We start from the raw sequence: 24,128 nt of genomic DNA on the forward strand, positions 1-24,128 counted from the left end.
TTGCTGTCTTGCAGTGCTGGCGCCCTGGGTTCAAAACTGCACCTGGGGTGCTGTCTGTATGGAGTTTGCATGTTCTCCCTCTGTTGGTTTCCTCTAGGTGCTCCAGTTTCCCCACAGTCCAAAGACATACTGGTAGGTTAATTGGCTTCTGGGAACATTGGCCTGATGTGAGTGTCTGCCTTTCTGTGTTTGTGTCTGTTTGTCTGCCCTGTGATGGACTGGTGCCCCTTCCAGGGTGTATCCCGCCTTGTGCCTGTTGCTTGCCCTGTTAAGCTTTGGCTCCCCATGACTCTGAACAGGAAGAAGCAGTTAGAAATTGAATGGAGGGGTGTGTCCCTATTGAATCTTTTTTTTTGCTGTAAAATTGAATAGTGGCATTGTACAGGTATTCTGAAAGTTTGTCTAACCACACAAAAGATAGAGGTGAAAATGTGTATGCTGTACACAAGCTCTGTGGATTTGACATGCATTGCGTCATACTAGCAAGCGCCTTTTTGCTGACCTATTTCGAGTGACAGCAGAAGATACAGTAATATCGCGTCAACCTGTTTACCTACCCGTTTTTGTCAAAGGGCTTGAAAACAGCTGCTGCAACAGTTTGTTCTCTGAAGTTCTCAAAACCACCATGATGTCTGCAGGAAGAGTGTCTCTGTTCTTTTCCAGGAATCCATTTGCATCGTACAAAACCTGCAAATCATCACAGAAACAGTCCAGAATCTTTAAATCTGAAGAAAAAAAAACCTTAAAAGGCAATACAGCAAGACTGCTTATCATCTCATTTTCTAACCGCTTATTCCTGGTCAGGGTCACGGCAGTAACAGGCTGAGCAGACCAGACTTCCCTTTCCCCAGTATGTGTCCAGCTCCACCTGTGGGATTCCCAGGAGCTCCCAGGCCAGCCGAGAGATGTAACCCCTCCAGCATGTCCTGGCTCCACTCTGGGATCTCTTCCCAGTGGGCTGTGCCTGTGTGCCTGGTATCTCTTTCTTTTGGTCACTACTCAAAGCTCACGACCATAGATGAGGAAAGGAACATAGCTCAACCAGAAAAACTAAGACCTTTATACAAAACTCAGCTCCTGCTTCACCCCCATAGTTCTACACGGCACCCATATTACTGCAGCCACTGGACCAATCTACTGGTCAATCCCATGATCCCCTCTACCCACAACCGAGGGGACCCTGGTCCCTTGACATGCTGTGGCTTGTGAAATGGGAAAGTGGTTTAGACTGAGAGTTGCCCACACTGATAGGAGTAAACAAACAAACACAGCTCGGCCAGACACAGGCGGAAGATACAATGACTGTGAGAAAACAGTACGTTTGTGAACGTTACCTTTCCAGCATAATGCTGAATTCCGAAACAAAGTTCAAGCCGTTTAGGTCTCCAAAAGTACTTGTATCGCAGATTGTCCTCAAATTTATCTAAGAAAAAAAAAACAGAATCCAGGTTTTGCCCATTCATATGAATTAATGATTTTTGTTTAAGAGAAGACTATTTTATTCTTTTTTTTATTTTAACATTATTTTAAAACATATTCCATTGATTTTCAATATATAATTGGAGCTTTCCTTTTGTGTTTTGGTCTCTCTAAGTAATCACTTGACGAGAACAGTGAAGTAAATGGTACAGTATATACCTAAAGTCACCACTCAAAAAAAAACAGAGCCCTTACCCACTAATGTCTGATCAGTGGCCTGAGGAAAGCGGCTCTCTTCATCCAGTAAAGACAGCAGCCCCATGGGTTTCTGAAGAAACATATCAAGGATGGGTCGATTGTCTTCATACTCCACCAGGTTGGCATCAATACCTTCACTTTGGTATTCCATCTAAAAAAAATGCATGATTAAAAAGATTAACTAAACAGTTTTAGCAAGCGGACTAGAGTTATTTGGAGTGCAACGAAAATTCGAGACAAAATGAACGAGGACAGATTACAGACAGGCCCCTCTAAAAGACAGCCAGGCTTTATAGAGCTTCAGGGAACTGGCTGTTATCCTCTGAGAGTGGGGAACTAGAAGTCGAAGAGCTGCTTTCCCCAAGAATGAGTGAAAAAAGGTGACGCACACCGAGTGTAACAGGGGATAGGTAAGGGAGTATGGATCCTCGGCTGGACTCAGGAGAGAGAGAGAGAGAATACCAATCCAAATCGCCAGGCAAAACGTAATCCAGGAAACAAGCAAGAAGGTCAGATAATGGTAGAGACTACTAGAGAGCAACAATCCGAAACGCAAGGCTAAATCGTAAACGAGGGGCGAGCTAGAAGGTCTGATACTGAATCGAAAGTAGACGCAAATAACGCGCACTTGCGAGCTCGAGGAGAATCCGCAATAGTGAACGGGGAAGTGAGGAAAGAGGGGAACTGAAATAGTGAATGGTGATAGATGTATTACTTGTGGCATGAGCGTTTGTTAAGCACAGTGCTCGTGGGAATGCGAGACGGGTCAGAGACGCATGTGGAGTGTGTAACACCGAGCAGTAGCCAGACTATAGAGTCTGGTCATGCTGAAAGCCTAGGAGTGTGAGGACAGGATGGGGGTGGGAGCTGAGCGATTAGCGGAGATGCGGAGGAACGCCAGAGTACGAATGGTAAGGTCTGTCCCTGGTCAGAGTAGGAGTGCAAGAAAGCACCACAAAGAGGGTGCTTAGCAGGTGAGGTATTTATGCGTAGGGGAGAAGAAGTTGATCAGATCAGTCATTTTATAGATCAGATTAGTAACGGTTCTGTCAGAGATGGCGTTAGGAGCACCAGGTTGGACCCTACGCGGCGCTGAGACTGAATGTGATTGGAACCAATTAGCATCCAAATCCCAAAAGCAAAAGGCAAAAGACAAAGTTGAAACAAGGGAACTAGGTCGGGTAGCCAAAAATAGTCAGGTCAAGTGAATCCAAATCCAAGACGAGAAGCGAGGCGAAGTCGAAGCAGGAGGAAACTAGGTCGAGTAGCCAAAAATCAGGTCAAGAGTCATAGCGCTCACCAGAGAAAGCCAAGGGTTATTCTCAATAGTGAGCAGGGACTGAGTGGAGTGAGAGGGTATAAACAGGGAAGAGTGTGAGGAATGAAGCTGATTCATTAGTGCGCGGGTGTTGGTGGTGAGAGGTGCCCGTAGGAATGCGATTCGTGACAGGTTCTTCCCAAACTGTTTTAAAAAAAATCTCTGATGTCTTTATCAAGAGCATCTCTCAATGCCACAACCCTCACCAGGACAAGCAGACTGAAGATGGATAGATCAAACTTAAAATCACAACTGCAGAAGTTATTGACAGTGTTTATGTGCGTTGTGAGTACTGTACCTATAGCAGATATGTAGACACCTTCATTGAATAACTGAAGAAAATGTTAATGCAAATAATTCTTCAAACATAAAAAAACGTATGTACAGTAGAAGTAAGATATTAATCTTAAAAAACGCATGTATCTACAAGAGACAGGACAAATAGCAATTTGTTTCTTAATAACTACATTAACTTGTGTGTGGCTAAAACCAAAGATTGGGCAATTACTTTGTGTCCCCTGCAATTAATCTTAAACAGCAAGATAAAAAGTACCCATTCATGTGTGTTGGATATTTTAACTGATGAATCCTAGATCATCTGGGTGGTTGATAAGAATACAAAAATTAAACATTAATTTAGAAACACAGACATGACTCCTCTTTGCTAGCACAATGAATTTTAGTATTTGACTCTTCAGGAATCCTGGTTAAAAAGGCATTGTCTGACACTAGTTAATTTCAATCTAACTTACAATCAAGGTTAATAAAGCATTGGTTTATACTAATTCATTGTAAAATACCTTTATAAAGAATTCAATGTGTCTTGCATTTGCCTATATTACATTTGATATTCCTTGCATATTTGTTACTGTGTACCCACATTACTTTCTTTTCCCAGGAATGTTATCTGTTGTTATCATTCTAAATAACCATTACAGATAAAATGTTCTGAAGAGTTTGATTGAAGAGAGGTAATGACATGAACATTATTACATTTTCTAAACTCCTTTTTGAAGCACAGCATCCAGGAGTCTCAACAACAATCACATATACACATTACATACTCCTCTAACACAGATACCTTGTTTCCTCACATTTAATATAGAAAAACAGAATTATTTATACCAAATAACTTTCATTGAAAACTAACAAAACACAACACGTAGAATGTAGGGGTTCATTGAGAACACAACATAATATCGTTAAGAAATTGAGTGGAAGGGACAAGCAGATATAACAGAGGCGTCTTTTATGTTTGTGAAACTACTTCGCTGATTTAAAGGATAGTAAGCAGAGACTAGGACAACACAACACACTCACCTGTTCAAGAGCAAAGATGTGCTGATTGAAGTAGAACTGGATCTGTTCATTGGCAATGTTGATGCACAGTTGCTCAAAGGAGTTTTTCTTAAAATTCTCAAAGCCAAAAATGTCCAATATTCCAACATTCATTCCATTTTCTGCAGTACTTGTAAGAGATAAAGCAAACATTATTTTTATTTCTCAGTGCAAAAGCAATGCAAAAGCATATCTATTCAGGTCACAGCTACAGTATATGCACAACAGAAAAGGCATTAAAATCTACAACAGAACAAGGGCAGCTATGTGTGCCTTTCAAATAAGTTCCTCACTATTATCATTTATGTTGCTAAATACATTCAGCTTACTTCAGGATCAGAATGCAAAGGGAAAAGGAAATGCTTATTAAAGCTTTTGTTGGGTAGAGGCAGCAGTTGTTGTCGTCTATGGATTCACAGAGTGCAGACATTGCATATGAGGGTTAACTATTGCTCATTCTGAAGGGCCACATCATACTAAAATTAAACAGCCACCAAAATATCCAGCACCTGAGTTTAAGGCCCAGAAGAGGGCTTACTGGCACTCTTCATGTATTTCTCCTCAGTCTCTGTAAACTGCCAGTTCACAGGGCCTATGATATTGTCCATTTTGGAACAGATAATAATAATAAACTTTATTTTAGATTACACCTTCAAAGCTGGCTTCTCAAAGTGCTTTACAGAACGACAACAACGATAAAAAATACACAAGATATGCACAATGATAATACACAACGAGAGGAGACAGTAGATTGGGGTACTGAGTACAGTAGCAGCAGAGGGTTAAAGAACAGAACCAGTTAAGTAAGGGCTCCTCTAAAGAAGAATGGTTTGAGTCTAGAATACAGAAATATTCATATCTATAACTGCATTCCAACTCAGGGCTTCACTGGCTCTTATTAGAGGTCACCTTCTGCCTAACTCCACACATTATTATTGGTGATAACAGTGAAAATACAGATGATTGGATTGGAAACGGCCAGGCTTCGCCCAATAATACCTCAAACATAATGGATGACTCCCTAAAACTACTGACACTCTAACCCCACTACTGTGATTTTATTCTTCTGGATCAATGAGCAGCTCTTTATGATCTCTCTGAAGTCTTTTTAATCATCAGAACATTAATTTTTTTTCTGCGCCACACTCACCATTAAAAATTCATTTTTAGTATTTTATCTTTCGGGTTCGATTCTATCCATTAAATCTCTCTCTTGAGTTCAGTAGAAGAGAGCAAAAGCCGTTAAGATAAAGCAGATTGTCTATGCATTTATACAGTCTAAATCTGAGAGGAGCTGCATTTATTTTGCAATTTATATCATGTAAAATTGCGGATAAAACCAAGAGTATCTCACGGTAAGAAAAGGGCAGTTGTTATTGAGTCCCAGCCCTGCTCAGATGCTGACTTATTGGATTCTGCTTTTCCAAGATTTAAGGAGAACATATCAAATGGTGACATCTCAGTGTGACATCTCTGTCCCTCCTCAGCAGGTCAGAGATAGGCCCAGATAGAGATCAAGAGCTTTGAGCTCTGGTCTCCCAACTGCAGTAACTCAGCTTTGTCCTTGGTATACATTCACTGAAAAGAATATTAAAAGACATGCTTATATAATAGGACATATCTGAGTGTTCTGCCCTCCGTTTTGTCTTTATAATTGTAGCAGAGAGATATGATTTAACAGTGATTCATTCCGGCACTGTGGGACCAAACGACATTAAATCTGACTTACAAATGTCTGAAAATGACTTTGTCTGACAGCTTTCAAATCATTCCTAATCATGGACAGTGTGGCCTTTCTGCACGATGGCGTTTTCTATACTTAGGTCGTCCAAGTGTTCTTCTGTGATTTAACTACGCAAACAAAATCATCCCAAAAAAAAAAGCACCCGCTCTCCTGATTTTTCACAGAGCAGAACAGCGGAAAAGAAGTAAATGCTCACAACTTATATGATATGAGGAAAACCAGGTGATGCTGACCATAAATTTTTGTCCGGCTGCAGCAGCGTGTTAATGCGGTTCACGATCCAGCTGAAGAGGCGGCCGTAAAGAGCTTTGGACATGGCGTCTCTCACGTCAGTCGCCCTGTCCACCGTGTTTGTGCGGATGATGGTCTCCCCCCTGGTCACCACACAGTGGGAGGTCAGGGCCTCCTGAAGCTCCTCAGCACCAATACTGAGAAGGGCAGCAGCTGGAAGAGTAGCAGACACTCGGGGAAGGGTTGGACAGATTGCAAGACTGTTACAGTGACGACAGTCCTCGGGTCTCTCATTAGCATTCCTACCCAAGGAAAGGGACCGGACTTCTGGCTTAGACCTTTCAGCACTTATTGGTGCGTGACTCTGACTTGTCTGTGAATGTGGAATTTAAACACCCTCTATATTACTATCCGAGTAGATGTACACCATTAGGAGTGGAACACACGTCACAAGATGCAATCCCTGTCATTACATCTCATGGTACCACACCATAGATGAAAAAACAAGTCCTGGGTTTAGTCACATCAGTATATTTTTGTGTGTTTCAATCCAATAACACTATCTGTGTTATACAAACATAAGGCATTGTTTTCTCCAATCATTCTACACTTCCACTCATTTTTAACTCCTACAAGAACAAATACTGTATCCATGTATGCAGCAAAGGTCAACTGCTTTGTTTCCATTGAAATAATTTCTATTACGCATTCTGATTAATACATCAACTGCGTTTCAAACTCATTCACAGCAATTTGTCTTTCCATTCATTCCCGCAAACTGGATCAACATTATTACCATTGTTTAAGGCTTCAGAATTAGGCACTTCACTTTTATCAGTCTGGTGTTGAGATGTAATGGCAGCAAATTCAATATTTCCAGTATTCAAGATGGCAGAAAGGATTTTATACACTGAATTTACTTCCTGTAAAACAAAAAAAAAGATCACTGAAGCTTGAAACAAAACAGGACAGGAGCAGAATATTAAGTGTTCAACTAACACACACCTCAAATAACAATATACTACTCTTGCTGTTAAACTGAGGATGTAGACTTGTAAAAAGATTTCTAGATCACAGATTTTAAAGAAACCAGATAATTTTTTCCTAGCTTTCACCACATCTGGGATTTAGTCAGTTTCTGGAATTTCTTCCAAGGTAAGAATACACTGCTTGTTACAATTTAATCCCTTTAATAGTAGACTATCAAAATACGTAGTAGATACAGATCAGGTTTCAGTTACAGAGTCTGTAAAAATAATTATACCCTCTTATATCTTCCCAAACAGGAAATCAAGTAGACTACCAAAACATATAACTTTGGTATGTAAAATTACCCACCAGAAAAGCACAATATAACCTGAATTTATAAGATTACAATCTAACAAATTCGAACAGCAGTAGCCAAGGCTGTAATAAAACAAAAATACACTTTAGCAATCTAATACATCTCATCACGCAAGCACGCATTATTGGTGCTGTCTCTGAAATAATGTAAAACATACACGAAAAGCTACGGTAATCAGCTGAGATCACAGAAAATCAATTTCTCACCTCCTCCGTGAACCCAATGATTCGGAAGCAATGCTGAATGGCGTCAAACTGCTCCTTGTACAATTTATTGGAAATGATGTCCTGCATCACTTTGCTTTTCTCATTGTCGATGTATCTGCAAATAACCAGAGATCCATTCCGTCAAGTGGCTCACATTTTACTTAACGTGTACCATTCACTGGGATAACAGAATATGAATGAATAAATAAATTATTAAGACATTCTATGCTATTATAGAATGTTCACAGTTCTCACCAAATTCTCCTTTTTTGTGTGAAAAAAGTTTTTAAGCAAAGACTTTAATCATTTTACTGGAAAATGCCCAAGCACTTTAACATTTATTGACATTGAAATAATAAATACGAAACTACATTTGGTTTCAGTTGGTTGTTTGAAAACAAATAATGGAATTGTCTCATTTTTGACTGTACATAAAACAGAAGAGGCCAGGCAATTTAATGCTACAATGCAAATGTAGCTGTAAGAAGCACCATGTACATGAAACAACATTTTGCTTTTCAGTAGACAGCAGACTATTGAAAGCATACGTTATAATGACCCATTCATTTCTAACTGCTTCAGGAAATTCAGCGCCATTGGGAACTGGTGCCTATCTCAGCAACAAATGGGTTCGAGGTAGGGTACACCCTGGACATTACTGCAGTCCATCGCAGGGCAGGGCACACAAAGACACAGACAGACACACACGCACTCACACCAGCACACCAGGACCAGGATTTCCAGAAGCCAATTAACCTACAGTACCACCATTCATTAAACTCTGGGGGAAAACATGTAAACCCCACACAGTTAGCACCCCAGGAATTGAACCCAGGACCCCAGAAGTGTGAAGCTGCATTAGCCAGGTTATAATAATAATAATAATAATAGGAGCTGGCATTTGTATAGTGCTAGTCTAGTACTATTTATCCCGAAGGTTCACCCCACCACTTGACATTTAGGTGAACTTCATCCTTTGCTGGAATACAGTACCCATGACTTGACACTGCACTGCAGGTCATGTGACCAGAGAAGTGAATAATAGCTACTGTACACCAGATGAATTGAGGGAGAACATTGGGGAAATAAGATTGTGCAAGCCCCGTGTGGAATTGAACAGTCCTTAACATCTGCCCCAACCTGATCCGTGGCATCATTTTTTTTTTACTAATCGGCAGAAAGTGTTCCTCTAAAAAAAAAAAAAAAGAAATATACACTCCAGGTTCAAAACTCCTGTGGACGCTGTATAAAATGTAGAGGTATAGAAAACATACATATTTGCAAAAGATTCAAGGTTTGTTCATTGACATTCAAATTCCATTTTTCCCATTGATATGATTAGTCATTGGGAGTTTTATATCCATTTTTCATTACCGTGGCATTGCACGGGGGCGTGCCCAGCGTGGCCCTGGTAGAAAGGCGGGGCCTCACCTCTGTAGTCCCAGCTGTCCCGGCTGCTAGATGATGAGCCCCAGCTGGGCTGGTCCTACAGTATAAAGGCACACTGGACACGCTCCGATGGGACGAGCAGGGCCACCCCCAGAAGGGGGAGTTTTCGCTGACAGTCCCGGAGGGGATTGCAACTGCGTAAGGTTTTCTTTTTTCCCTGTCCCATCATGCACTTTCACTGGGGCAGGCATACACACGCATTTTTGTTATGCGCTACGTTCTTGTTTTGTTTTTGCCTTACGCGCCCTGCCCACCAGACTGGATCCTGCTAAGTAGGGTAAGCCCAGCCTGGAGGTAACGCAGCACAGCGGTACTCTTTTGCCTTTTTGTTGCATTTTTTCCACTCTTTATGTATTTTTTTTTGGGCCCTGCTAACCTCACACATTAGCGTTGAATTTTTACCAGTGCTCACGTGGCGCCTCCCACTGCGCCCTGTCACATTACTATGAAAACTCTGTTCTCTTCCACTCCTTCTGAATTAGTACATTGTCTCTTGATGAGACACTTACTTTGGGGGCTTCTCCTCCGGCAGCCTGTATTCTTTCAGTTGCTTCTGATGATAAAGACCAGCATAGATGTAATAAAATATATGAAAATTTTTCTCTCCACTGAAAAAAAAACACATGAAATTTAATCAATCAGTAATACACTGTTTACATTCTAGGTTTATTAAACAAAGAGACAAGTATATGGTACAGTAAGTAATCCAAATTCTCAGTCCCTCAGTACAGACTTCTAAACTTACACGTTGCATAAACACCCTCCCACTTGACAAGATGCAAATAATCCAGGATGGAAACATCCTGCATAGACTCTAAATGGAGATTTTACAAATGACGGCATGTATTTTTTTGCATGTGTCTATTCGTTTAATTCTGATGTTTCATTCTGCGTTTTCTTAACTCGAGCCTTTTGTTCCAGTAATGTGAAATGCTCAGTTTCATCATGATCCAGAAACATTGATGGGATTATCCAGGACTGACCAATTAATGTGATTCTGTCTACTCAATTGCCGGATCACTTGTTTTGTCCTCCTCATGACAGAGAGTCGCTGGCATTATCTTACAACACTGCAAACATCACGGCTGGTGACCTCTTTTAGAAATCTGGATTTTGATATTTACAATGACCAGTCGCAACCAATCAAACGACAGTCGAATGTGCAAAAAAATCTTACAATATAAACTTCAATGTGACAGTTCTCTTTTCCTGTCCTTCTTAAGTGTGTGCTGAATTGTTTCCCAAATTATTAATTATTATCAGAGGTCCTCGGGATCATTCACTTTCTGGCCACTTCTTTACTTACATAGCCTGTTTAATGACTCTCGATTTTTCCAGCAGGTACTCGGAGATCTTGGCTCCCATCACAGCACCAGTTGGGGTGAACTTCATTTCCAAGTACTTCCCAAAGCGACTTGAGTTGTCATTTATGGCAGTGCAGGCATTCCCAAAGGCCTCTACAAGGGGATTAACCTGCAGAATCTTTTCCCGGAGAGTCCGGTTGTTTGCCTGTAACGACATGTTGTAAAATGTTGGAGTTGATTCATTTGATCTATGTCAACTACAGTGTTTAGCTTTAACACTAACTTAAGTGGGAAGCTCAGGAAAAAAATCAGACAACTGCAATAATCTGTTTTTAATACTGAGGTTTGAAAACACTGCGGTGGGGGTTAGACTCCTAAAGTGGCATCATATGGATGTCTCTGAAGAAAAGTATTACTATCCAAAGCTCATTGGCAGAGGGGTTGGAACGTAGAATTCTATGCTTTGGTAAAAAGTGAACATTAACTTTACTTTTAGTGTTAAGGGATACTCATAACATCATTAGTATACTTACAACTGATGGGTGCCAAGAGTCTGTGCTTTATCTTCCCACTCAGTGGCAGGTATGATAAAATCATTCCCCTCCCACTTGCCTAGACAAGTTGGATGGTAGGACAGACCGGGACAATACCCTCTCTTTAAAAACCCACATTTTACACTTCCATACTGGACATCTCGGCCCTCTCTGTCACAGCTGTGCCAAGCATGCGCCTAGAATCCACCTACACATCACTGGGGAGTGTCCTGTGACAGTACGCTTGTAGGTGCTTGTGACTAATGTGCTTTCTAATGTGATTGCTGCTGAGCCCACAACGGCTCTTTCTCAGTAACAGTCACCAAGTTATTATCAATCTGCAGACACTTTGTCCTTTGCTCCAGAATGTAACTGAAGTCAAAAACTCTATTTTCCAAAGTTTGAGGGGAACCAAGGTACCCTTAAATCACGGTTACTTGCATTCCTTTGCAAAAGGTGGTCTTATGGAAAGAAGCACAGATTAAGAGTTTTTAAAACAAAAAAATTGCAGGTGCATTCACTTGCCTTCAGTGCCTGCTTAAATTACCCCCAGTTTTCCCCCATTTCTGTGTACTTATTGTATTTTAACACTTTGTTTTCAGAATGAATAACAAAAATGAAATTTTGTTAAGTGTGTGGTTCTAAGTGCACTTTTGTTTGCCATCCATTCTAGCATGATTGCTATACAAACAAAGGGCTAAACTGTAATATACTGTAGGTTTTTGGAATATTTTACTAGAAATGCTGACATATAGTACGACAAGACAGAATTAAAAAAATATTTGGTAATTATATTTTTGCAGCTTACAATATGGTTTGTGCGCCTGTCGACTTTACTTTTATATCCCTCATGTATCCATGTGTAGTTACTGATGCACAGTAACAGATACCAATAAATGATGGTGAATTGCAGGCCTAGTTAGAGGCTTTCATCATATGTCCATACCTTTCCTAAGAATGTAAGATGCTGAACAATCAAATGGGCACTTTCTGTCTTTCCAGCTCCACTTTCTCCGCTGATGATGATGCACTAAAATGGGGGAGAAAGCAGTTGTATTGTATTAAAGGAAACCACTGTTTCAAATGCTTGAGAGATTCTTTGAAGATTTTCCATCAGTAAGCATGGCTTTCAAACTAATGCTAAGAAGCTGGCCTTATGATTATGCAAACTTCGCTTATTAAGAGCTAAAACATAAAACTTTGGTCTTTGGAGGAAAAAAAACACTTAAACATTACAATAAGCACATGCATTTTTAATGTAGTTTCATATAAAGTATTGAAGTACATAGTCACCTATGGAGTTAATGTAATATATGAAATGCACTCGCAGTGTATTCACGGCATCTTTATCTGATTGCCTGAGTTACTGTAATTGTTAATGAAAATCTGTACAACAGTTTTAAGTATTATAATGAATAGCCCACAAAGCACAATGTTTTAAGAACATGAAGACTACAAATGAATTTTAAGTAGTCACCTTGATTAATGCCATAAGCTAGCTCTTAAGACTATGAAAGCTAATTGTGGCTCTCATTTGCTTGCATTAGGACATTGATAATTGAATCTATAGCTTTCACGGCATTAATTGAACCGAATTTGATTAATACCAGCCTTATAATAATCTGCCATACATCTAAAACTTGAAACAACTGTTTTGAGCAAATAACTATTCACAATATTATGTGTACAACCTAGTTTCTTTTTATCCCATCATCAACGATTTTCATTATGGTCACATTTTCCTTTTTCTCTAAACCATTAAAAGAACCTTCATATATGTAAGCAAAGTGGGTACAGTCCAATTTACCCAGATTCATACTGACACTTCCCAGAGGTTCACACAATAACGGTGTGCAGCTAATACCTGGTCTTTGCAGAATGTTACCATTCCTTGATAAGCAGCATCTGCCGTCGCAAAAATATGAGGAGGGTTTGATGAGCGCCTGACTCCATGATAAAGCTTAGAAAACTGAAAAAGAAATTCATAAACAGTTTTCTGAGGGTGGCAACGTGGTACCGTGGTTGGCTTGAGGCACTGAGTCCCTGGACTCACTTGATAATAATAATAATAATTCCTTACACTTATATAGCACTTTTCTGACACTCCACTCAAAGCGCTTTACAGGTAATGGGAACTCCCCTTCACCAATGTGCAGCACCCACACCTGGATGCAGCCATAGTGCACCAGAACGCTCACCACACACCAGCTCTCAGTCGGGAGGAGAACAGAGTGAAGAAGCCAGTTCAGAGATGGGGATTATTAGGAGGCTATGATTGGTAAGGGCCAATGGGAAATTTGGTCAGGACGCCAGGGTTACACCCCTATTCTTTTTGAGAAACGCCCTGGGATTTTTAATGACCACAGAGAGTCAGGACCTCGGTTTTACGTCTCATCCGAAGGACGGCACCTTTTTACTGTATAGTGTCCCCGTCACTATATTGGGGCATTAGGACCTACACAGACCACAGGGTGAGTGCCCCCTGTTGGCCCCACTAACACCTGAAGAAGGCTCCACGTCCGAAACGTTGTGTTCTCTTTCTTCTTTTTTTCAGCATGGAATAAACCTATTACTTGTTCCTTTGCAGCCTACGCATGCTGACGCAGCTACCCACCTGAACTACTACCCACTAACACCTCTTCCAGCAGTAACCTTAGTTTTTCCCAGGAGGTCTCCCATCCAGGTACTGAGCAGGCTCACACCTGCTGAGCATCAGTGGGTTGCCAGTGGTGAGCTGCAGGGTGACATGGGTGCTTATCCATACTAACTATTGATCTTTATCTGACTTATAAAATATTGGGAAGCAATTCACACTATTATTACACCACTGTTAGGTTTAGCATGTTTAACCTATATCTGAAATCTGGGTCAATAAGAAAATGTTAATCTGTTGTCTATGCATTGAAAATGTGTGAAACATATTTCCTTTACACCATGTGTGCATAGAATATGTGTGGTCTGAAACATAATGAGAGATTTGACTTATTATCACAGCTTTACTCAGCCCAGTGTAAGGGCTTGTAACCACCTTTACTGGTTTACTGCACAAAAGGCCTCATTACCAGCACTGAGGTGCCAAATCTGACCTGCATGAATGAGGCCTTTGTGTTGTGAGACAAGACTTCACTGCACGTCGATCAGCTCTTGAAGAATCGACTTCATGCCGATACCTCAAAAATGAGAATGTTGACGTATTTCAAAGCACTCCTCTTTCAGTACAAGCCAGCAGTGACCTACACAGAACCTGGGTCATGACCTACAGGAAATTGGTAATTCTACTTCCTGTGGGGGTGTTCACCTTCCTGTCAGAACACTGCTCTTTAAGAATATGATATGTTGAACCTTTCCATGCTATATGGTAAGCTTATTTATGTTACAAATGCAATCATTGTGGTATCTCCCTAATCCCCACCTCGCAACCTTCATTCATCGAATTCTGTTGGACCCCCAAGCTCATTTACATTCTATGGGTGACAGGGCCTTCTCTTGCAACACCCAAAAAAGACTCAAAACCTTCTTCTTTAGAGGGGCTTTCATTTAACTGCTTTGCTTTCCTGCTATATTCCAAACACTTATTGTAATTGTGTAATTCTGCTGTGACCTCACATTGTGTTTTTTTCCTTACCGTAAAGTTGTTTGAGAAGCCACATTTAAGGTGCTAAATAAAATAAAGTTTATTATCATCAATGTTTAATTATAAAGCTCCATTTTTGTTTAAGCTTTTTGTTCTGCCTTGATAGTATGAACTAGCTGTTGTGTTGTACTATTCATTCTGTACCTTTTATCAGACTTTATTTCTCAGTACCTGTGTAACTCACTATAAAATTGCACATCTTGGTTTTTCACTGTAAATCACTTTGGATAAAGGCATCTGCAATCACATAAAGAATTAAAAAATCTTGTGCTCTTATTTGACAAAGCAAGGTTTCTGCTTAACGCTGAAACTGTCTTTGTACATTACGTACAATTTGGAAATCCAGAACAAAACCCCTGTAAATGTATCTAGTATCTTATACATAAGCACGGGGCAACAAAAGTTTGTGTATACAACTAACACCTTAATAAATGTTAAAATATGTTGCACATTCACTCTTTATCTTGTTAATCTTAGTCCTGAAGGCCAGGGGTCCAGGAGTCTTCTGATCCTTGTTATCCAAATCCATTATAATTGGATCAATTTTTCAACTTAATTGGATCACATATAATGTCATCCAGTTATTCTATGACTGTTCAATTGGAATGATCTACAGAACGTGCCAATGTAAGGTAAGCAATGACTTACCTGTGGTGAGTAGATATTCAGATTTTGGAAAGGATTTAATGCAATTAGAATGTCTCCAACATATGTATAGATCTGAAGGTCTGCATATCTCTTCTGCAAATGAATGATGATGGTTTCCTATATTAAGATAAAAGTACAACTGGATTTAGACATGAACTAATGTGACTTCCAATTACAATCCAATTGCAATTAATTATTTCTGGAATGTTATGTAATGATTAAGCAAATAGACAGAATTATCAAAATATTCATATTTACATAACTATGATTATGTAAGCAATAAGCAAGAGTACAGCAGCTGAATCATTTTGAAAACACAAGCCCAAATGTTCAAAGACATACCTCATCTAAAACCTCTAGATTTACCAAGTCATCATCAAGGCAGGTGTCCACTCTCAGAGTTTTCCTGGTGCTGATTCTTCCATGCCTACGCAAATCAGAAACAGAAATGTTTATAGCACGTATGACGGTATGTGTGCGCAAATCAAGCCACTTCCGTTTTGAAACAATTTATTTTTGTGACTTGTTGTATACAAGACAAATGATCTCATTTGAATCTTTCTCCCGGGGGGCTTGTTATTGATTATCATAAGTTCTTATTTAATACAGTGTAGACTTTCATTTTATCACCAACTGACCTTGTGTTTCCCCCTGAGGACTCGGATGCCGAGAGATCAGTGGAAAAGGCAGCTGGCACATTATGAACGTGTTCACGCTGCTGCAGAGAAAAGGAACTTGTCAAATGCACCCCCAGGGTACCTCAGCCAATCAAAGGACATTGTTGAACGTGTGCAAGTGATTTAACAGCTAGGGCTTCGAGGACGGCCTCACTGTTGTTGACCAACAACTGCCTTACATGTGGAGGCTGCAAGCTAATTTCCCCACACACCGAAAAGCAGTGCATTTGGATACTGATGAATACTGACGTTCACAGCGAAGAACGCAAAAGAGATGCTTTAAAAAACACTGCTAGGAGCGACCCCCAAATGCAGTGCTTCATTTCAATTTTTTTTTTGTATTTCTAGCCCTCACCAAGGAGATGTTGGTTTTAAGCGATACTGTGTTTATAAAAGAACAAGTAATAGGTTTATTCCATGCTGAAAAAAAGAAGAAAGAGAACACAACGTTTCGGCCGTGGAGCCTTCTTCAGGTGTGGCACCTGAAGAAGGCTCCACGGCTGAAACGTTGTGTTCTCTGTCTTCTTTTTTTCAGCATGGAATAAACCTATTACTTGTTCCTTTGCAGCCTACGCATGCTGACGCAGCTACCCACCTGTGTTTATAAAATGTTACAATCCCCCAAGCTTATTGGGAAAACTATGAGCAGGTGTTTTATGAATAAATATTCTGTGCTACAAATGAATGTGAAAATCAAATGCATCAGTTTAGAAACATATTACCAGAAACTGATCATTTTTCAAACATTTCCATTGGAGATTCTTATAGGACTTTGCAACATGATTTCAGTAGGTTGCCATCATGCTAGGTTTGCCCGGCTGCCCATGTGCAGCCTAATTCAAGCGCTGATCTAATTCAATCAGTCAGTAAACTGGAAGGACACAGGTATTTCTTCTGCAAGCCTCTTTAATCTGATTATACCCTGCCTCTCTAAGGACAGGGCTAACAAGATGCATTTCCACCACAAATTGAACTGTAGTAAACAAACTGTTTCCGACAGCATTAACAAAAAAACAGCCGTTCACATCAGCACTGGAGTGTTCACCGAGCAGGGTGATGTCGACCGGCCACAGCACCATCTCCCCGGAGAGGAGCCATGTCCGTAGACCTACCCATAGCCTGCTGGGAAACCATTAACCCTTAACGATGCTAAGCAGTCAGACTTTTTGTTTCTGTCGGCAGGTGACAACGGGAAACTCAAAAACAACCCGTATTCACCATCATTTGGAAACAGTCACAACAAGAATGAAAATTACTTTGCTTTGAGTGCATTTACTACTTATTTTGATTAGAGAAGATGTAATGGAAATGTACCTCTAAAGATACAACCTTGAGGTTCGTAATTGTTATTGGTTTGTACAGCGTGATGTCCAAATGAGTCCATTTACTCTTTAGAGACCATCTATTAACCGTATCAAAAATACACCTTAGGGAAAGCTAATTTTAAACATGTTCTAGTCTCGCCTCCTATGTGGAATGGAATAAAGATGGAACTTACTGCACATGACAAGCCTTTCCAATAAAGATTCTTTTTTTTTCCTATTAGTGCAGGATAATCAGGGCAATCACTCAAGTCAAATTATTTTCACCCACAAAACATCATTTCAAAAGCAGCTCAAATGGACTTTTCATTTGTAGTAGTTTGGAGGCGAACAGAGACGTACAATAGTGAAATTCTGCCACCCACTGGTCAGCTGCAATAAAGAAGCTCTTAGCTGGGGTATGTGTGCTGCCTATTAAGCGCGAAATGTTTGAAAAGACCTGGGGGATCTATTGGTGTCTGCATTAATTTTGTTTCACCTACATTTGATTGCCTAGTCCTAATGTTCTCTTTCTCCACGGACCCCAATATAGACTGGTGTTCCACCCTACGAGGGAACTATCTGTGGCTAATGTTACAGAGAGAAATTCCAGCTTGTGGTATCAAATACAAGGGTAAGAGCCTTTTCTGATAATGCATGGATACTTAGAAGAAAAAGTCACAAACCACAGCGGAATTATAAGCAGAAGTTGAAGGTTTGAACACTGACCTTGTTACAAGATGCTGATCAATTTACTCTCACAAAACTCCAGATATCTTGTTTAGATACCAGTAGGCCACTCATCTTGAGAAGCAGTCAAGGTTTTTTTTAGCTTTTTGAACCAGTTCGATTATCTTAAAAGTCCACAGCCAAAATAAGGACACACTAAGAATCTCCTGACTGGAAGGTGAGTTTATGTGAGAAAGCCCTGTGACAGAGTGAAATAACACAGGGATCCTTGAAATAGCTCAGTCAGGAGAGGAGGGGTGTTCAGTGAAGCTGAACAATGTTTCCCCAGCCTGCAGAGCACAGCTATGGTGCCCCATTCACTAGCAGATCTTTTTATCTTTGCAACTCTAAGAATTGAAAGCAAATATCAATTTGCATTATCATAAAAAGTCAGATCGGTTTAGTAACACGCATATGGCATCATGATCATCCTCAATTTTTTGCATATCCATTTAGGAGACTATAAAAGCAGAGGAGCTGCCCAGTACTCGGAGGGAGCAGTGCAGTGAGAAAACAGCTTTGTCTCTCTGAGAGGCACTCAGATACTGATCTGCGGCCGAGGGCACATACTTGGTTTTGCCTCTGCAGCCTGATTCCTGCTGCTCGCGGATGAGGGTGGCAAGCTGCTGTTTCAGAGCCATGTCTTTCCCATGGGCCTGCTTGATGAAGGGGTGCTCCAACAGGTGAGTGACAGACGGGCGTTTCTCAAAATCCTTGATCAAGCACCTAGAAACGGAAACGGAACAGGACAGGAAAATCAGTGCGCCCGTGACAGAGCGAGACTACAGCTGCATAAGCACATTTGCCGTTTCACTACTCCGCTCGTTTTTTATTAAAACGACGGTGCTGCTCAACAGTTTTATTAAAATGCCCATTTATTTAGTTCCTGCTGCAGCAGTTTAACATGATATTCACAGATTTGCCACTGCAAAATTTTGTCAATCACTCCACTTCCAGCAGCTTTAAGACGACACCTTTCTCGTCTTTGAACAACTCAGAATGTGAGAACGTTTTTTAACACTAGCCATCGAGGCTGAAGGAGAAAAAAAAGTATTTCCATAATACCAGCATGCATTCATAAGAAGAGACACAAAGAGATACAATTAATCACCACTTTGTGCTAAAACATTCTTAACTTTTAGAATAAACCGTAAGGCTAAAGCCATAGTTCCTATCTAGTGAGAAGACTACAGCTTTAGAGCCCAAGTTAATACTCAAATTTCTTCATGCATAAAAGTTTGCTACCATTTTTTTTCCGCTCACCTTTGCCAAGCAGCTATCTCTTTAGAAACAAAACCTCTGGACAGGTAGTGCAGGGAAGACTGTCACCAAGCTCTGTACTCACTTCTGTGAGCTGTATCACCCCTTCCTAATGACCACACCACCTCTGCTCAAGTCCGCTCTATTCTTTCCCCCTGATGATAAATATCAGCCTGTTCAGCCTGGTAGGCCAGTAAGTCTATCTCTGTCACACCAGCACCAAGCTGCTCCAGTGAGATATGGGAAACGCATGTGTTTAGGTCAAGATGGGCAGTACTAAGATTTATTTTCTGTGTATTATATATGTACATGTGTGTACATTACATTAATGTTTTACATTTCACCTCAATCTATGCTAATCTCATTGAACTCATCATAATAGGAAAAAAAATTAAGATTTAAACATCTTTAGATGCATACCAAAGAAATCAATTTAAGAAACCAATACTACATGCTGTTTGTAATGTGCATATTTATACAAATGCTCCTGCATTCTACTCTGCAAGTAGAAACCTATATGCACGGGTAGATGATATATATATCCATATCCATCTCCGCTATCTACATAACGAAATAAAAAAAACAAATTGCAAGGTGACACAGAGAGTACAAAGATAATACAACAAAGAGTCCGACACTTGGTACCTAATCTAGACAAAAATTCTGGCACCTTCTATCAGGGTTTCGTAGCTGGAAATTAATTCTCAGAATTCATTAGTGTCACTACATTAAGCAGGGGTTGTGGCCATTACTGCAATCACACAGCCAGGATTCTAAACAGCATTTCCATTTTGTCACAAAGAGCAGCTATTTGGTGCCACAATTATGGGCAATGATGAAGCATTTATTACCGAGTACAAGAGCAGACACCCACACATGCAGGTCTGCCTGAGAGAGCTTTTGAAATTTCACACACACAGCCTGCAACCCCTGATAACATTGTTTGGGTTTTACTACTACTGCACTGCAAACCTGCATTCTTTTTGTCTAATTTTCTAAAAAAAAAATTGAGTTCATCAGATAACAAGGACAAATTTGGAAGAATTACACGTACGCAATTAAAAATCAGCTCGCACAAGAAAAAGCCAACATTTTGCTGTGCAAAATCTGTTGCCAAAATGAGCTGGTGATTTCTTGTTGTGACACTGAACATCTTTCATACATTAACAGAAGAGTGAGACAAGTAAATTCATTTTAAATAGCTGCAGTGCTGTTTAAAAGGCAGTGGAACAGTTGCTTCAATCAGTGCGTTGTCACGAGAGGTTTGCATCATGCTTCTGAGAGCAGCTGGGAGCAAAGTTAGATTGTTTTAATTCATTCTCCTGAGAAAGCAGCACAAATGAGGGTTTCGGATCAAAAACAGCTTTTGACGGAAACAAAATAGTGTATTTCCCATTAACACAGTGTACACTGCATAGCAATGTGCATAACCAGACCTACTGAAAATTACCACAGAGTGAGAAATCCAAATAAGTCACAGAATCTGATCAGAACTGAATGACAAATGAATGGCACACAGGAAAGCCAGTTCTCGGTATAAGTAATTGGATTTTAAACACCCTTCTTTCACGGAAGAAGAAAGTAAGCTGCAGAAAGCGTTCTTGGCTAAAGCACCAGTGTATTATGCTCTTAACAACGGGTTTTAATTCACTGCAGGGGCTAAGGAGTACAACACACTGACTTGCCGAGCAAAATAACAAAAGGCAAATTGAATTTGTCTGACAGGGCAGTCACAAAGAATGTGTAGTCTGATCCAAAAACACGAGGTATTTTCCAAGGCAACAGCACCACCTATTTGTTGCAGTGAGGGCTTTCCAGCGAGCATTCAATATTGTTCATGGAAAGGCTTATAAAAGCCAGGTCATAAAAATTACATTATTTTATAACACAGTCTTGAACCTTACAATAAAATCAACCAAGTCAACCCAAAGACAAGACAGTGCAGTACTGTTTATGTCAATATACCAAACGATACCAAATTCACATCCCTCTACTTTTGTGTAATGAACTCATAGTGTGTAACAATGCATGCGGGAATTTATAGCACATATAGGTATGTATTTTTTCACTCTTTTGAAACTTCTGAAACTTCAGAAATGAACTAAAATACACAAACAGAAAAGTTGTATTGTTTTATTAAAAACAAATTCCAGTTGTTACCAGGCAGGGAATTTCAGGCCCATGCTTAATGAATGTAGTTTATTCTTGCTTCTGTAGCCCTGAAGGAACACAACATGCTACTATGATGCACACAGTCTACACTGTTCATTTCACATTGAATGCATCCCTTACTGAATTACTGAATCAACACAAGGCGATAGAAACTAGAAAGACCCTGTACTGCAATGAGGCTTTATTGCTAAAATATTTGCTATGTGTATAAGATCTCCACAATTCTCCTCAAAGAAACATACTGGAATGGAATGATGTCAAGACTACATAACCCTATGAGTGAGACAAAACTGTTCCTGTTCGAGTCGAGCTTGTTTGGTGGTGAGGTTATTCAATGCTAGCACAAGTGTACAGTAGATAGACGCATCACAGTAGAAGTGGCGTAGCATATAACAAGATATAACTTGTTCAATCGTTGTGTGTGAGAGAACTGGTGTTTTTTTTTTAAGCACTGTGATATACATTCTTTCCCTGACAGTAACACTGCATACTTAACCCCAGTCAAAATGATTAAAATGTCTGTTTTAAAAACATCAGGTTTAGTGTCTTGTTGATCTGAAATAAAGTTGCTGAACATTGCATTTCATTGTTGTCGAGTACCTCTCGAGAAAAACGTCGACAAGATTAAAATGAGCAGGAACAATTAAAACAGGCACCTATTCTCACAGGGGGGAAAAATCACAAAGGTCAGACAATGCAGAAGGTGCGATCAAGACAGAATTCAATGTAAAAATATATGTTGTGGTTTGCAGCATGAGGTGTTGTGTTATTGATTTTATACAGATGGGTTTGTCATGCAAAATAAGGCAAAGCTGCAGTATTTTTAACAAACTATGCATAATTCACCTTATGGTCTACCACCATAAGCAGTGAAGTTGATATGAAAACTGTAATGCATGCAGCTACTCAAAGCAAAATAAAAGAAATGACAGACATATCAAAATAAGGCCCAACATATGGATAATAGACATTATGGATTTCATTCAGCTATTGTTTTTAATTTATCACAACAACGCGGACAGGCTCTGTGCACTGACAAATGCACAACTAACAGAAATAAATGAGCCAATTATCTCTAATGGCTGAAGGTTCACAGCTGTAAAGTCTGATGTTTTCATTATAAATAATGAAATAATACTCAGTTTCCTTTTATGCTGCACTTTGCCAAAAACTGCACAATACTTTAAGCAGAAGGAGGAAAAGAAAAACCTTATCCACAAATATTTTTGCAGAAAATGAATATTTCTCATTTATATTCTCATCCAGTTACTTACAAAGTACATTCTGCCAAAGATATTAACTACATTTATTTGGCGTAAGCTTTACAGCTCTGCTAGTCACACTATCAATCAATTGATTCAGGACTGATTTCTTTTCTGACCTCTTAGGTACAACTGATGATTCAAAGCTAAATAATGTCTGTCTTCAGTTCAGACAGTTCAGTTCAGACAGATTTACACAAATTAGAGAACAGAATAGTGAGATGGTGGTATCTTGATAAAAATACAATAAATCCGCTGACCTCCTGCTACAAATTCTTAACAAAGTCAACATTTGTCAACCTGGAACAATGCATTTCCTTGTATGGAATTAGAAGAAGCAAAATGGGATCAAATTAGCAAAAATACAGCTTAGGAACAAGTAATAGGTTTATTCAACGCTGAAAAGAGAAGAAAGAAAACACGTTTTGGCCATGGAGCCTTCTTCAGGTGAAGAAAGCTCCACGAAGAAGGCTCCACGGCCGAAACGTTGTTTTCTTTCTTCTCTTTTCAGCGTGGAATAAACCTATTACTTGTTCCTTTGCAGCCTACGCATGCAGATGCACCTACCCACCTGAACTACTTCAAAATACAGCTTAGACTATTCAAGTTTTAAAACCACACTGAATTTTTTTAGATGTAGTCACCTAACCTGATTCACCTAACACCTTTCTTAGTCTTTAACAGACCACGTAAGAGACCAATAACAAAACAAAATTTGTCTGCTACCCTAAATGGAATAGGCAACAAACGTTTCCAAAATATTTCTAAAAAACACAAAGATAAAGAGCATTTTAAAAAATACTATGAACATCAAAGGCTTCTTTCTTACAATGCAATCAATCCTCCTCTACCTGACAAAAAATGAAACAGCTGAAATTATTCAGTCCACTCTGTGAATGATTATTTACAGTGAAGCTGGTATATAATTAGCTGAATCCATATATATTTTTCACGCTTGTATGAGTCAAAATATTCAAATTATGTATGCTGCTCTGTGGACTGTTCAGCTCATGACTATGTTTGACTTTCAATGAAGCAATAATTTGTTTCTAAAAAATGTACTGATCTGCAGAGTGGCCTAAATACTGTATTTTAAAAGCTTGAAATCTTCTATATCATAAAAACACTTCAGCAAAAAGGAGCCATGTAGCTGGATTTTCTTATTTAAAACTATTTAAAACGTATTTCTGAAGCTTTCAATTATTGTAATTTATTTTACATTAAATAGTGACTGAGGTTAGTCTTATACTTTAAATGATAACAAAGGGAATACTTATAAGATAAGATCACTTTATTAGCC

The 24,128-nt window shown here is 39.6% G+C and overlaps 1 protein-coding gene across 1 annotated transcript in view; it reads right to left on the minus strand.

The window, feature by feature from the left end:
* myo3b (myosin IIIB) overlaps nucleotides 1-24,128 on the minus strand; it is a 122,859-nt gene that overhangs the window by 56,962 nt on the left and 41,769 nt on the right. The window contains exons 11-24 of the mRNA XM_088929993.1: nucleotides 18,705-18,860; nucleotides 15,770-15,854; nucleotides 15,428-15,544; nucleotides 13,010-13,114; nucleotides 12,092-12,175; nucleotides 10,615-10,817; nucleotides 9,818-9,916; nucleotides 7,860-7,974; nucleotides 7,105-7,231; nucleotides 6,311-6,521; nucleotides 4,316-4,463; nucleotides 1,675-1,828; nucleotides 1,335-1,423; nucleotides 558-687 (exon numbers count right to left, since the gene is read on the minus strand). Of these exons, the coding sequence (XP_088786119.1) occupies nucleotides 558-687; nucleotides 1,335-1,423; nucleotides 1,675-1,828; nucleotides 4,316-4,463; nucleotides 6,311-6,521; nucleotides 7,105-7,231; nucleotides 7,860-7,974; nucleotides 9,818-9,916; nucleotides 10,615-10,817; nucleotides 12,092-12,175; nucleotides 13,010-13,114; nucleotides 15,428-15,544; nucleotides 15,770-15,854; nucleotides 18,705-18,860 (1,823 nt within the window). The remainder of the gene's footprint in view (nucleotides 1-557; nucleotides 688-1,334; nucleotides 1,424-1,674; nucleotides 1,829-4,315; nucleotides 4,464-6,310; nucleotides 6,522-7,104; nucleotides 7,232-7,859; nucleotides 7,975-9,817; nucleotides 9,917-10,614; nucleotides 10,818-12,091; nucleotides 12,176-13,009; nucleotides 13,115-15,427; nucleotides 15,545-15,769; nucleotides 15,855-18,704; nucleotides 18,861-24,128) is intronic.

This window comes from Atractosteus spatula, chromosome 13 (genome assembly GCF_055471065.1).
Source record: "Atractosteus spatula isolate fAtrSpa1 chromosome 13, fAtrSpa1.hap1, whole genome shotgun sequence".
NCBI lineage: Eukaryota > Metazoa > Chordata > Actinopteri > Semionotiformes > Lepisosteidae > Atractosteus > Atractosteus spatula.